The 16290-nt window shown below is 36.6% G+C and overlaps 1 protein-coding gene across 8 annotated transcripts in view; it reads left to right on the forward strand.

The window, feature by feature from the left end:
- Nucleotides 1-16290, forward strand: part of MECOM (MDS1 and EVI1 complex locus) — a 535065-nt gene that overhangs the window by 471259 nt on the left and 47516 nt on the right. For 6 of the 8 annotated variants that reach the window (XM_078069479.1, XM_036118315.2, XM_036118317.2 and 3 more), the window contains 2 exons: nucleotides 3865-3999; nucleotides 15950-16052. In XM_078069479.1, the coding sequence (XP_077925605.1) occupies nucleotides 3865-3999; nucleotides 15950-16052 (238 nt within the window). Of the gene's footprint in view, nucleotides 1-234; nucleotides 1226-3864; nucleotides 4000-15949; nucleotides 16053-16290 lie in introns of those variants that run through there. The other 2 variants (XM_036118321.2, XM_036118323.2) reach the window with 2 other exon arrangements.

A 16290-nucleotide genomic window follows, 5' to 3' on the forward strand; every position in this document is an offset into this window, starting at 1 on the left:
CCTGCCTGGCGAGATCTCCCCATTGGTTGTTTACCAGAGAAATCTACATGTTTAAGGGGGATGGTGTATCCATAATCAGCCTGTCCCTATAGGACTTGGGTCTTGGCGACCTTTTTGTGACCTCTCCCGCCAGAGGAGGCTGCTGTCACTTTAAAAATTTACTGAAAGAGGAGCCCGTCTGGCTTCCGATCACTCTGGGCGGCGGGAGATAGCTCCCTTTCTCCCTCGCCCCGGGTTCTTTCTGGATGGCCGAGCAGATCCTCTTTAAAGAGACAGTTCATGAAATAGAAACCCGGCGGCTGCGCTTGGAGTTGCGAAAGGGGACGATCCCGTGAGGGTCTAGGACTGGGGAAGGCGCTGCGGAGGATCTAAAAGGGGGCTAGAGCTCCCCTCGCTTCCCCAGGCCCCCCACCTTTTCAAACTCTCCTCCTCCTCCTGCCTGTTCCCCCCCCCCCTTGGAACTGGGAGAGAGAAGTGGAAGAAGTTTTAGTGGGTTTCAGATAACTTTCATTACACATCGGGCTGATAAGAGCAAGAGAAAGTGAGAAAAGAGGGAGGTGATGTGAACCAGAAGGAATAGCTCCGAGCTCATTTAGGAAGGGGGAAAAAAAAAAGCCAAAACACACCAAACCCGGGTCACCCAGACGAGAGGAGACTTCATTTCTGGTCTTAAAAATACACTGTTGGCGGACAATAAATCTGAAACGCGTGGTCCTGGCGAGCAGATCCTAGAGACGGACAAAGTTATCAGAGACCTATTCGGAAATCGAGACGCGAGGCTTTCTTTTTTCTTTTTCTTTCTTTTCTTTTTTTCCTTTTTTTTTTTTTTTTTTCTTTTTTTAACATCCCGAAATGTGGTTCGGGATCGTTTGAAAGGATTTTCGTGCAGGAAAGCTGGGGGCTGCTGATTATTTTGTTTTGTTTGTTTTAATTCTTCTGTGATTGCCTTTTATTGCTGAGTTGAGGCCATAGAAATCTTAAGGTAAGAGAACTCACTTTAAAAAAAAAAAAAGTCTTGGCGTGCATAGTTTGTAACTTCGGACAGTTTCCTGCCTTGGCACCCCTTCTCCGGGGCGCCCCCCGCCCCCAGCCTTCTTTTCCTACTTGCCCGCAGTCTCGCGGAGCCCTGCTGCTTATCTACGTTGCTGGGACTGGCGATTTCCTTGTTCCTCCTGTGGAACGGTGCGGTCTGGACGCGTCTCCGGGGTGGGTCGTCCGGCCTTCGGTGGGTCTCTCTGCCGGCTGTCGGCCTTTTTTCCTCCCGCTCTAATCCTACTTCCCCTCCCTCCGTGTGTCTGTCCGTCGGTATCAGGGACGCAGAAGGTGGGGTTGCCAAAATCTGAATTCCTGGCACCGGCCACGCGACTTTGGAGCCGCTTTCGGCCGAGTTCCACCTTGCCAAGTAACAGCTTTGCTGTCCAACATCGTGTGCTGCTTCTCGAGAAAGTCACATTCGGACCCTTTGGCTAGGTTGTGGGGATTTTTTTTTTTCTTTCCTTTTGCTGTTGGTTTTTTGAAAGGGCCTTTCTCTAAAGTCCACCTAAAGGGAATTCTTTTTTTTTTTTTTTAAGCTATCTTTGGAACTTGACAGCTTTTAAAAACACAGGAGTGTGTTAGATGAAATGACGGAAGATGTGTACTTACTTTATTTTATTCGAGATTTCCGAGACGATTAAGACATTTGGGAGACAAATGCAGTTCTGCTAGCAAATCAAAAGTGAATAATTCACCCAAGGGGGGAAACGTTTCTAGAGAAAGTGCAGCTTTTGTCTTGGGGCAAGAATATTGAGAGTAAGAAAGTTAATATGTTGGTGAAATATTTGAATAATCATGTAACATATATGTAAAAAGACATTCTTTGGAAATGAACCTGTTTTTAAATTAATTTCACTGTTGACAGTGGCAATGGCAATAATGTTAACACGGAATAAAATTACACCTAGAATTTTTATGTGCAGTATATGCAATACTTAATTCCCTGCCCCCGCAAAAGGGAATGCTCGAAAGCTAAGGGGATAGATGATGCTTGACTTTGAAATTAACAAGTTTTCCAGGTCTTTCTGCAAATATGAAATGGAACTGGTGTTGCATTTCACTGACTTCACCCTATTTCCTTCATTAAATATTTCTCTAGTGTGTCAGTAGAAGTGCCTTTTTTTTTTTTTGCTAGTCAAGAAAACAAATAACAAAAGATCAACCAGAAACCAAACAAGCCAAAAAACAAACAAAACAAAAATCCCAACTTTTTACTATTTTAAAATGTGTATTGCTATTGTTACTTATGCTCCCTGTGGACATCTTGGGGGGGGGGGTGGAATCCCAAGTTGCTATTTGAGTCACTCAGCATTGAGAATTGAAGAAAACAACTTAAAGTTTGTAATTTTAAAAATAAGAAATTGTTAATATCTGTCTTTCTCACTAGAGAGGGTATTTAATGTGGACTTTCTGTTGTTAGTGTGAAGAGGGGTCTTGAAAAAGATTTGTGTGTGTGTGTGTGTGTGGGTGTGTGTGTGTAGCAATTATTATCCCTATCTTCTGTTTTGATTTTACTTTTTTAAATTGTGGGACTACTTATTGCCCTTTAATTGTCTCATGGCCAAAGGCTTATTCATAATGCCTCTTGACTAGAGCCCTCAGAGCACTGGGCTTCTTCTTGAAGTTTGTGGGTGAGTTAATGAGTTGAATCTGCAACTAGGTGATTACCTGAATTCTATGCAAGATTGCTTTTTGGTCTATATACCCAAGAGTTTAGTTTTTACTTTTACATAGGTGTAGATACAGCAGGGTTCTGTGGGAGTTATTTAATTCATTATTTTTTGTTCTGGACTGTCTTATTTAGTCTGTGAGAGGAAACTTCCTCAAGTTTGCATTAACTGATTGACATTAACATTGCCAGCCTTTCTAGTTATTCGCCATTAGGTCAACAGTTCTGCAGTTTTTAATATTGATGTTTAAAACATTGCTGCTAGTCAATCAGAATAGCTTTGTGTAAGTATGCAAAACCTTAAAAATGGACATTTCCCATTTCAATTTTTGTTTAAGGCGTCCTAAGTAATGATTAATATTCAGGATAGGCCAAATGTAAAATCTCATGAAAAATAACAATACACAACCATAGATAATGATGGCAATTTATTACAATATTATTATATATTTTTTACTTGTTCACAAGCCAGTTCTGTTATTTTGCTTACTAAACATAAAATTGAAACATGCATTGGCATGTGTTAGCTAAAACATTAGGTGGCCATATTTTGCATGAGTGTTTACCAATCATTTGTTTTCATTTCTTTTTCTTACGTTTGCTCAGAGACATTTATGAGACAAATCTTATTCTCTTCTTCCACTAAGGGTGTGATTTAATTGTTTCATGGTAGTGAAATGCAAAGTGAAAAGGAATTTAGTAATATTTAAAGTTTTTTAATTGAATTAATTTAAAGGGCAAAAATGTGGAAGTATACACTTACATGGGAAGACTATCTGAACCTAAAACATTGACTATTTAGTTTAGAAATAGTAGGTTAATATATGCTGTTCAATATTATTTTTTGTAAAAATCACATGGAATAAAATTAAGTCAAGAGCACTCATTCATGCATAACAAGGAAACAAGCATTTTTTTAAATCAATTGACCAGTTTTTGCAATAATGTACAATTGCTTTGTTCTTCTAAAAAATAGTACATTGCCGCTTCTAAGGTAACTTATTATTATTCCTCCTTTATTAATATGCATGCTGCCTGACTTTTTTTAAAAAAGGATTTAAAGGAGGACTATACACTTGAATAAAATATTTTCAAGTAATTAACCATTCTAATGAATGAACTGATATGGAAATTGATGGTTCTCATCTTCTTCCTTCCAGATCTTAGATGAGTTTTGCAATGTGAAGTTCTGCATAGATGCTAGTCAACCAGATGTAGGAAGCTGGCTCAAGTACATCAGGTTCGCTGGCTGTTATGATCAGCACAACCTCGTTGCATGCCAGATAAATGATCAGGTATGTTGTAAAGATTTTTTCGTCTTTCTTTGAGAGCACTAAAGTATCAGTGAAGCCTGAAGAATAAAAATAACAGTGAGCTGCAGTAGACCCTTGTGGCCTGTTTGTTGATATGGTGAAAGGTAATGCACAAATATAAGTAAGATGCAGAATAAAGTTATTTGCAGTATTACTTTCTTTCAGTGCTACTTTTTTGGGTAGTTTACTCACTTTGTAACTTCACAAATGCTCTAGTTTTCTGAGTGTGATTGAATGTTCTAAAAACAGTACTATTTATTGCTAGTTGTTCTTTACCTTTTTTTCTTTACCATCATAATAGGGAAACATTCATAGAAAGTATTGAGCTACTCAATAACGCTTTATGAATTTGTGCAGAAATTGGAAGTGATACACGTGAAATATTACATAGATTTTACTTGAAATAGGTAGATACACACACACACACACACATATATGATCTACATGAGCTCTTATCTGACTGTACATTTTATTTTGATTTGCCTGTTTATAAATGAGAAACACTTTTAGATTAATCAAAATACTCCCTTTTTTTTGTATATGTGAAAAGTTTAAAAATATCACTGCTGGAAATTGCTTTTTGGAGGCCCATGCAGTGAGGTTAACTTTAATAACAATAACTATGAAATAAGATCATGAAAATATCATGAAGCATATTTTGCACTCAATAAAGTTAGGTCATGAATCTTGTAACTTAGTATGACAATACCTGAAACAACAAAAGGTTTAGCCTGTTAATTTTTGTTTTATAAACACTTTTGGGTTAGAATTTAATTATGTTATCCATCACTTATTTCTTTTAACCCAATGGTTACCTAAATCAAATATGTCTCAAAGACCATATTAAAATGGTTGTTTGACAAATTTACTGTGAAAATCACCACCAAAAAAAAGAAAAGTTTAAATTAGATGTTTCCAATTGAAAGCTGTTAAGTAACGTTAGCGTCATATGGCCTAAGACTCTATTTCAATCATCATTATGAAGTTATTCTTTGGCATTTTACCAGCTACCAGATAATTTTTACTGACTAAACTGTGTAAGAGGTAGTAAATTGTAAAATTAGGTTTAAATAGGTATCATTTAAAAATCTTCAACATATATCAAAATTAATAAACCAATCAATTATTTTTTCCCTTTGCTGTAAGAAAACAAGAGGCACTATTGACAAAGGAAAACATTATTAAATTAGCTATTGATTGGGACCAGAAAATATCCCAAGTCCATCATTTGAGTTACTGTCATATCAACAACAAACACTTTTGAGCATGCACTATTTGTAGATGTGGGAAATACATAGGTGTTGTAAGTGAATGAATTTTTCAGGTTATCTTTCCTAAAATAAAGGAGCTGACAGACCTCCAAAGGCAGTTGTAAGATGAAATAATGTAATTATATCATAATAATTATTTGCTATCCGTATTTACTGACAATAGGAGCTGTCTCCTTGGACAGATAGAACTGTTGTAGGATCAGTGAAAGGATGGTGTAAGAACGGGACTTGTGGCCAATACAATTTTTCATTTAATATTTATGTGTCTCATATTTTATAATAAATATACTCTTCTCATTGGGAACCTTGATTGCATTAAAAAAGCAAAACTGTTTTGCCATTGCTAACTATGAATTAGATTGCTTCTTAGGGCAGGCATTTATAATTTTAACACAGTTACTTTTGAGGCACACATTGTAAAATATACTGCTTTCAGAAGAAAATATGCTGGTTTCATACCATACTGAACAGCATGTTTACTTATTTTAATTGAAGAATGAAGGAAAATAGTTAATCAGGAAAAATGTAAAAGGCCAATATTAGACACATACCTATTATTTCTGTAAGCACTCATTTTAAATTTATGTATTTTGCTGGCAGAAATCTAAGATGGTAACAGAGTACGTATCAAATAACATAATTGTGAAATTGACATTACATGGTCAAGTAAGTTCACCCATAAACAACGAGAGAGGAAAGTCAGAGGTAAAAGTCAGATTTGTGTGATAGACAATATATGCATACTATCATACTTAGCCCAGCTGACAAGACAAAAGAGAACAGATACCCAAATAATGTATGCATATTTTATAAACATACTCATCCATAAGCTTGTATGCATAGTTCTGAAAGTTAATTAAGACTACGATTTCAGACAGCTTTGAAATGTGAATGTTGGACTAGGTACAATGATAAAAGAGCTGACTGGAGAGATTCTCTAGGTCTCTTTTTTTGCTCTCTTTTCCATGAGGAATAAGAGCTGCCAAATGGTGAATAAGTACAACTCATCACATAATGAACACTCTCATTGTGTGAGATATTATTTGATGTCCATAAAGAGAGACCCTGGACCAGGAGTAATTATTAAACATGAACAACCATCAACTCACCTGCACAACACAATAGCAGATGAAGCACTCTAAAAAAATTATAAAAAAGTGTTTCTCTTTGCTCTCTTAGATGGAGCTCAAGTTTACAAAAAGAATTTTAATAACAAGACAGGTTTAAGTCCTGGACTACAGAAAGAAAGAATGTCAGATGAATCTTTCAACTGTAGTCTAGTCATTATAATAATTATGACGTCTAATAAAGAAGGGAAAAGATGGCCCAGAACAAAACAGGGGTGTATAAATTATAGTTTATTTTTGCAAAGATGATATTTTTAGAAATTCTGATGTTAAAGATCAAGCTTAATCAATGTGGATCAGTTTTATAATGATGTGGAAGAGTTCTATAAGAGAGAATAAATGTTCTTGCTAAGATGATAATACAGGTTGGTAATAGTGAGACAGTCAAAACATGTGTACTGGATAAACCCATATTTGATTTGTTTGGGGGTGACAAGTACTTAGGAACAGCATGGATTTTGATTTTCAAGTAAAGTTGAAAAAGGATGTAATCTGGTTTGTCTCATTAACAAAGGCCATGTGATTAACATTTTCCTAATACCTCTGTACAAGCATTTTATTTGAGGGGATTTTCCTGAGTTTAAATTTGCCAGTAGATTTCTGTGAGTTATTTTATTTTGGGTTTTTTTCCCCCCTCAGGCCAGAGTGAGCTTTGTGGCAGTTTTCTTTCTTAATGCTTCCTAGAAAGACCCAAGCTTATTTTTTTTAGAGGTCTCTTCATGTTTTCAAAATTATTGCAGTGATGTTTTTGGAGATAGGAATTCTGAAAACACTGGAGTGAACGCTTAAATCATAATTTCTAAGTAGCTGCAGCTCCTGGCTGATATCCTTTACCACCCCCTGGAAAATATTGTATTAACTATAGTAATTTATCTTTGTAGAAGAAGGCCACACCAAAGACACTAGTAAATTAAGCTCTGATCACATTCAAGTCATAAAATAGAAGATCTATAATAATATTCAAGCTTCTTTATCCTTGAAGTCCTGATTATTTTCCCCATATTCCTTAAAGTTTCTGTACAATATTACATGGCCACACTGCTATGGCATAACATTTAGCTGGAAATTTTTATTGAGACAGACAATGCTTCAATATTTTTGCATTTTAACCGTCTGAAATTGTCCCCAGTGGCTTTCAGGATCAAGAGCTGGCACTGAGAGGCAGAGCAGGGCAGGAGCAAAAGCAGAGAGCTGGATGATGAAAGTTCTTTCCAGAATAGGTCCTCAGGAGGAGCAAATATGCAGGGGAAGCATGAAAACAGTTAATTATTTTGAGTTTACATCTGGAAACACCCATGTCTTGAATGTTAAGTAGGCACACATCTAGATGATTTGTTGAGGTTTTCTTTTTTTCTTTCTTTCTTTTTTATTCTGGATATTTTTGATGTCCTTTATCCTTTGCTGTCTTGTAGATACCTTTACAAACCATTCTGCTGGGTGACTGTAGCACATTGCTTTAGCTTTGGCCTCACCCTGCTCTTACCTTTCCCTCCATTCTTTGATAAGTCCCCTCGTATCTCCATATTTCTATACCTTCACCTTGAACAAAGGCAAGGTGACCCATAGACCCCCTATCTACTTCAATCAAGGCCAGTTCTCATCTATGGTATGTTTGCAAATTTGGGGTACTTACGCAATAGCTAGTATAAAATAACACTTTGAACACAGTTTTCCCCCTAATACTTCTTCATGGTGAAACCAGATTGGTTGTAATCAGGTCACTAAGGCACAATTCATGTAAGTTGACTTTATAGGCTTAAGACCTGCCTTTCCGCTCACGATAATTAGAATGATTTGGGCGTGTGCTTTGGGGTAACATTTTATATGTATGTATTCTGCATCCTGGAAAGGAACATGGTTTTGTTCAAACTCCTGGCCTTGCCCTTAGCATGGTCTATAACTGGAATAAAGTTCTCAGAAACCCAAGACATTATTAATCTTGTCATTTACACAAGGTGATAAGTCCTTTCATTTTTAAACAGGCCCTTGACAGCTGGTATTTAGTAAGTAGAATAAGAGAAGTCTGCTGTTCCCTTTGAAAAGAAATGTGTCAATAAGAGATTATCCAATGCCTGATGTATATTTTGAAGAAATAAGATATAGAAGCACGAGCGCCCCTCAGAGAAATCAAGGTCAGAATTCACTTAGGGGATTCTGCCAGCTCTCTTGTGGTTAATGAACGGCGGCAAGATTCTACAGTGTTTTCAGTTGGAACAGGCATTGTTCTCGTTTGTGCTGTACCTTATAAAGTTTTAACTGCTTCCAGGACGATCATGGCTGAATTGGCACACCCACTTTCCCTCTCCTTAGGTCCACGTCAGTGGTTCTATCAGATGGCTGGGACACTAGAGCAGTATTATTACTGCAAGCTTATTATGAGCTCAATTATCAAGTTATTTTCTTTGGCTTTTTACGGAGAAAAAAGTGTTCTCCTGAATTATTCAATTAATGCAATTTGTGCGAAAAAGCAGGGAAGACCAGCGATGTAAAAAGCAAAATGTAATTTGTTCACTTCTTTCCACTTTTTAAAAATGTTTGCGTCAACTGTCAGGTAATTTGTTAATTTGCTCTTCCTTTACAAGGATTTCTGTCCACATTTTCTATGACCTCTTTTGATGTTAAAATTATTATTGGCTTTGGGCATTTGCTTTGCTTTCCTTTTAAGTCAAGTTCCACTTTTATACCAAAGTTATGCTCTGCTGTTTTAAGATGAATGCTGGCTGGCAATACCCAGAGCCTAGCCTTGTGAACGGGGCCCAAGCTGACTTTGGGGGGATGTTGTCTGGCTGATAAGTTACTTCCTTCACCCGAAGATGAAACTGTCTCAGGTATAGTTCACCATTTGATATTCACATGATAAAACAAGCAGCACTGCCCACCCCCTCCCCCAAAATGTTTCCCTCACGTAATGACGCTCAGGACACAAGACAGCCATAACACCATGCAGACTAGGAATTTTATGAAGATTCACAGGTCATGGAAGTTGAAAAAGTGGATGACCTGAGGTATTCTGTGCACATTTTAAGTAACTAGTGTTTGCCTGTATGTAACACTTGTCATTCAGGAAGATCTCAAAGCATCACATCCATACTAGATTCCAGCTATTTCTGGAATGGTGCCAAAACGATAGTCATCAGAATGCATTACCATCCATCAAGGTGGAAAACATGTTGGTCAAGGACACAAGAAAAGCCTCCAGCCTAGTAAAGAGCCCAAAGATGATCTTTAGTTTCCTCATCATGTGATGATGGAACTCTTTCCAGGCATTCTGAAACCATTCAGAATGAACGGTGTTCATAGAATCAGATGAAATGGCCACATTAAAGACAGGTGACTAGTGGATATTTCTTGTGGGGACTGTAGAGTGATCCTTAGAGGCCATTTAATTGAAACTTTAAAAGCTTCCAGGCTGGGTACACTGTAGGCTTCAGATATAATAGTAGGTGGATCCTTACCCATTTGCACTGTTTATACAAACTAAAACCAACAGTTCTCTGTTTTGTGTCATCCAATAAATTATACCTGGCTTTCTCTTCATGTTATTAATAAAGAGATAAAAATGGGGGGAAAAGGTTCTCCTCCAATAATATTTTTGTCCTGAAAATAACAAGTAGATACATATTTTTGGATATAGGTAGACACTACCTCGTATTTCTCAAAATATCTTCTAGTCTTTAGACTGTCATCCGAAAGACAAATGTGGTATACCATCTCTTTGGAGAAATTAAGGAAACTGAGGGTGGTTTGCTTTGGCAGAACCTGGCCATGATAAAATTTCCATTCTGTTAGACAGATACTTTCCATTCTGTCATCAATATCTGTCTCCTGAAGATACTTCTCATCATCTCTTACCAGTTAGGTTGAGAATGTATAATAGAGTCCCTCTTGCTGAGGCTAAAAACTTGACATTACTTGTGCCCTCCTGAACATTGGGGCTTCCCACATTGCTATGGGTAGATCGAGGGTCCGGATCGTGTTTCCTAAGCCAGCACATATGCACACATTGTCTTGGTGGACCTGACGTTACCTCTCTGCAGCACCAAGGCTGACAGATGTGTTCATATCTAATGTTGACTTTGTTCAGATATGCAAACTGTCACCTACCTCCCCTCCCACCTAGCTTCCAAATGTTAAAGTTCCACTCAGTTGTTCCTAGTCTTCTGACTGATACATTGCGAGAAGCTATAGAAAAGAAAGCAGTCAGGCTGAATGTTGGGAGCTGGGAGAGGCAGAAATCAACTGTCAACTTCAAAGGGAGAAGACAGCACTAGTCTGAAAAAGTTGTCTCTCCATACAGATTCTGCAGGGAGTACATTTCTCTATTATTTCAATTATTACAACTTCCTGAATAGGTTGAAGGTCATTCATAATTCACACTTCTGTCATTTTTAGACATGCCAAATGCTGTCTATTAAGCATAAGTAAAACTTCAGTGCTTGACCAGGAAAAATAAACGGGATTCATAACAATGAGGCCTTGTTCATCTTTTTAAAAGTAAATGATGTGTTTTCTTTTTTTCTTGTTTTCCCTCCTGTGCACTGAATTTCTCTTCTGTCTCAATAGTACAAGCACAATACTTTAAATTGATCCAAGCATAGCAAACTAGACTGTAAGTCTGGTCTGACAGATTCTAGATTTTTCTATTTTATAGGATAATAAACAAGAACCCACATTATTACCATTTATAAATACAAATAGTAGCATTGTCTATTTGATGGAGGACCAGGTTGAACACAGGCCTTGACAGTATAAAACAGAATTTGTCTGAAGTCTTTTATAGCCTATTAACTTTCCTATCGGAATGCTTGTAAGCGTCCATATTCTTTTTAGTGCTTGTGCTCTTGGACTTAAATAACAAAAGAACATGAATATTTAATAAAATATGATTAATTCCAATTCCAACTACATGTAATATATAACTATATATAACATATATACAATGTACTATACATAATATATTATTACATATCTTTATATGATATATAATTAGAATTAAGCATATGCCATTAAACATTCATTTACATTAATAGATAAAATATGAGATTGCTAATATTTTATGCAAATTTGGAATTTTCCCAAGGTGTATACTTTGGCACATTTATAGGTCACATATAAAAGTATATAACATATCCAAGCACATACATGCTTATACATAACATTGTATGAAAATATACCTTTTGGAAGTCTAAAATTTGTTAAGTCAAATCCAGTCACCACTGCCTTTTTTTATCCTTAGCTTAGCCTTGCGAATATTAACTGAAGGGGTATTTGTTTGACATTTGGAACTGGTTTCAAGGTTTGCTTAAAATACATTAAGTATAATAATTATGTTTAGAGTAATTTCTATATAGATGAATATAATATTAAATTTATGCCTTAAATTGTGAATTTTACCACTAGTAAAAGTGAACAATTTGGGGAATTTCTAGCTTTATTTTCAAAATCGAATGATTTAGAATTAAAAAAAACATATTTAGAAATTTCACTACTATGCTATTTTAACAAATTTAGAAAATTAAAAAAGTACAAAATGATCTATTAATGAAAACATCTACTGTAAATATTTATTCTTATAAATTGAGGCATCCAGAGATCTAGATATAATATCCATACTTACAAAGATAGAAAAATAGCTTTCTGGAAAAATAAAAAGAGTCCACAAAGATATTGGGAAATTAAAATTTTTTATATGATAAAATGAAAAAAGACCACCTTAACTTTCAAAAGTGTCAAATGTACGCACAATTAGGTCATGGTCATAACATGTTGTATTTCTGGAATTTGTTATTTGCTACCAAAGAGAAAACTCTAGAGGAGTTAACACATTTTAAAAATGCTTATCATGACTTTTAAAAGAACGGAATTTTTATATATTCCTATTTTCTTATACTTTAAGGCCCTGTTCCTCTTATCTTTCAACTTACATTGTGAGGAATTGAGTTTTTTTCCTTCTCATAAAACATTCCGAGAGAGACACAGCAAAATAATAAATCAACAACCCTTTTTGTATCAATCTGAACTTTTTCTAAGTCTTTGAGACTTTGGAGTCCCTCTTTATATACTTGAGTTGAATTCATCACAAAATCCCAGATTCAGGACAGTTTTATTTTGGATCCAGATAACTTTTTCCATAAAACCCCCTGATGGGAGAAGAGACCTTTTCTTTTATGGAATTTAACAGAGTAATGATTCCCTTCCATTTTCTCCAGCTAAAAAACCAGAGAGGTTATATTGGTAGGATCTCTGCTTCTGGTACATAACTCAGATGACATATAATTTGTAGGACTGCAATAGAGCTGAGATTTTGAGAATACACTGAGTTTAAAGACATTATGGTTATATTTTTTATGAGCATGGCCAAGAATACTTAATACACAAACCTGTGGGAAAAAGCTACATAAATCACTTCTGTTATTAATTGCATTTTTATTTGCTGAAAGACATATTTTATAATATAAAAGCAGAAATGTGTGATATCTGATTTTCTGAAAGGCTTGATTCCGCCAAGATTACATTCCATCATTCCTCCACATAGTTGTTTTGAGGCAATGAATTGTCATTATGTTTTTGTTTAAACTCCTCCTCTCATTTCTCCAAGGCCTGCTGGTGAATTATTATTGCTAGAACATAAATTAACTTTATAGGTAGACATCTCTGGATTTGAGTATTCAAATTATATTTTTGGGTCATTGTAATTATAGGTGGAAAAATATAATGTTACCGAATCTCTCTAAGATCCTGAGAGATGAGATATAAAGAGGATCACAAGTGGTAGCAACACCTCGAAAAAACCCACTAGATTTGTAAGGGTGTGGTAGATGGGACTTCGAGGCACATTCTTATTGCTATATGAGGAAGCGTGCCCAGATTCTGCCCTCATTACGTCTGGCGCTTGCCAGTTCTTTTCAAACCTCGGTTTCATGAGCCCCGTAAAAATTCACTTAAAATCGAAAAGAACACCCTGAAGTTAAAACCCACTCTACTTTACCTTGCCTTTCATGGCCTGGAATGTCACCTTTTACCTCCAGTAAATAAAGCCAGCATCAACACTCTTCCGTGTCTTTTATTTTTTATGCACTCAATATTCCTCAGATGACAGTCTGGACACTTATAGGGAATTACAGTAGCGATTGATGTCCCTGCAAAGAGAATTGTCTCTATATTCTATACTTACAATGTACCTATCATTTTCTTTTGTTTCTTGGACTGTTCACACTGGATTGAGTCAATCTGAAATGGAATTAAGAGACGTGATTCAGAGTGGACCACAAAGAAATCATGATATCACAATACTTTCTTAAAATGACCTGGCGTGTGTGTCTAAGCAGAGTTCCCCAACAGAGACAATTGCCCTGTGTGACGATCTTGCAGGGTATTGTCTCTTTAACCTCACTATTTCCGAGAAGCCACCGAAAAGTTCTAATATGTCACAATTCAAATGTCAACATGTTGTTGGAAAGGAAGCTAATAAGTTAAACCTTTGAGAGATGCCAAGAAAAGAGGTGATTCAAACTGTTGAGAGAAGTCCATTGTTTTCTAAGGGGAAATAGAACTCCAGAATGAAATAGGGTGCTTATAAGCATTTAACTGGAAGGTTTAGGGGGAAAAAAGCGAATGCACATTAATTTTTCTCAACCTGATAACTTTTTGAACAGAACTATTCCTCTCAGTGTACTTCCCAAAACAGGAAGATGTGCAGGTAAGGGTTAATAAGATACAAACTGCACACTCACTGGTTTTTGTAGAAATAGCACATAACAAGGGGTAATTTTCTTAAGATCGTCTGAGCCTATCTATGGGTAGATATAAAGAATCTTAGGTTATATGATAACATTCTAGCAACATTTTGCGTTTAGCATTATTTTCTATAAACCAACTTCACATGGTTAAATTACTGTTGAATGAAAAAATGATTTTATTTTGACAGGAAAGAAACTAGGCAGAAAACACTCCTCATTGAGTGATTTTTTGGATTTAGCACAGTTTGGTGCTGTGATGTTTTTATAGAAAAATAAACAACTGGACTTTAGAGCCACCTACTGGAATAAAGAGGCACATACTTATATTTGATGTCTTCTGTTTTTCAAAAGATAAACAAACAGATAAATACCAGGAAAGTTATGCACATTTCTGTTGGTCTTATAAGGTATTAATTTACTCAGTTTTTCTCAATTTGAAATGTCAAATATCCTGCAAGAAACCAACAGTTAAAGCAATGCCCTCTAAAGATATATTCTCATAGTTCTTAGTAATTTGTGTTATGTGAGTTTTGTCCCCATTGGATTGAGACTGAGCAGAATTGTATCCCTAGTTTTGTTGTTGTCTTTGTTGCTCTGGTGGTGTTGTGTGTGTGTGTGTGTGTGTGTGTGTGTGAATGTTACTGGTCTCATTTTCACCAATTAATTGTATAATCTCATTCTTTCTTCCACAGCCTCTATCTGGTCATGGAATTGTTGTTTAATAAATAATCTTAGAATAAGATTAAAAACTAAGAACATTTTTTGTGGTAAAATGAATAGGTACCTTAAGTATTTTCATGATTAAATGCTTTTTTATTGAGAAATGATTGACATATAACATTATATTACTTTCAGGTGTGCAACATAATAATTAGCTATTTGTATATATTGTGAATTAAGATGCTTTTATAGATTAAAAGAACCCTGAAACCTGGACAAGTAAATTGGACAATGACTTGCCTAAGGTCACAGAGCTGGTGAGGGGAAAGGTAGGCAGCTCTCAGAAATTACAGGTCCACATTTGCCCCACAGCTTTCTAGTCAGTCATTAACGGATTTATTAAATTTTTTCTCTCCTCAGAATTTTGCTAGAAAGCAGGGGAATAAGCACCACCCCCTACCACCCTGGTGAATGAATCAATTAAAGGCATATTGCCTGCTTTCAGAGAATGGGAGTCAGGAGCTGGGGCATGAGGGCAAGTCCTGGATCTGGGAGTACTGATGATTGGTGAGAGGGGGATTAAGCTTTTTAAAAACAAAAGGTTCTCCTTTGACTATGTTCGCTACAGATCAGCTCTTTATGTCATGTCCTTCCAATCTGCTGCCTTAAAACACCTTGTTGAGAAGGTGGCTGCCTTAGAGGACATGTTAAGAGAGGTCATTGTGCCCTTGCCGCCCTTTGCAAGGCTACTGCTGGATAATGCCAGACACATTCCGCTCTGTGAATACCTGGGGGGGGGGGTTCACTAGAGTGAGGAATTCAGAGAAGGGAAAGTTCTTCACTAAATATTACACAAGGTGTATGTGACACGGAAAGCCTTGTGTGAAGACAATTTGATTGGTGAAGTAAGATTTGGAAGAGCTTTGTGGATTGGCATGAGAGTCACAGCTTTCCATCCGTCATCAGAAGGCTAATTTTCAGGACACAAAACAGGAAGTCACACTTCTTTTGATAAAAATGAAAAGAAATATGTTCGGGTCTGAGAAAATGTACAGATATTAGTGGATATCTTGCCCTTTCTTAACATTCACTTCTTTCTCTCTCCCCATCTCATCCATTTCTGGTCTTACTGAAGATATTTTATAGAGTAGTTGCAGACATTGCACCAGGAGAGGAGCTCCTGCTGTTCATGAAGAGTGAAGACTATCCCCATGAAACTATGGCGCCGGATATCCACGGTTAGTACTGCTCACGCCACCGTCCTCACCACCCTCATTCGGTCGCTGTGATGGAGCATCCCCATGAGTCCATTGCACGTGGCATGTATCGGTTTTCCTGGCTCTTTAACATCAGTTTTAACAAACTCTTTCTCTTGCGACTGGCTCTTTCCTTGGCTTGACATCTGGCTGATGTTAACTGTGAAGCTCAAGTCAGCAGAGGTCTTCCCTAAAGTGGAGGTGAAAGGAATTTTGACTA

Source organism: Halichoerus grypus, chromosome 1 (assembly GCF_964656455.1).
Source record: "Halichoerus grypus chromosome 1, mHalGry1.hap1.1, whole genome shotgun sequence".
Classification (NCBI taxonomy): domain Eukaryota; kingdom Metazoa; phylum Chordata; class Mammalia; order Carnivora; family Phocidae; genus Halichoerus; species Halichoerus grypus.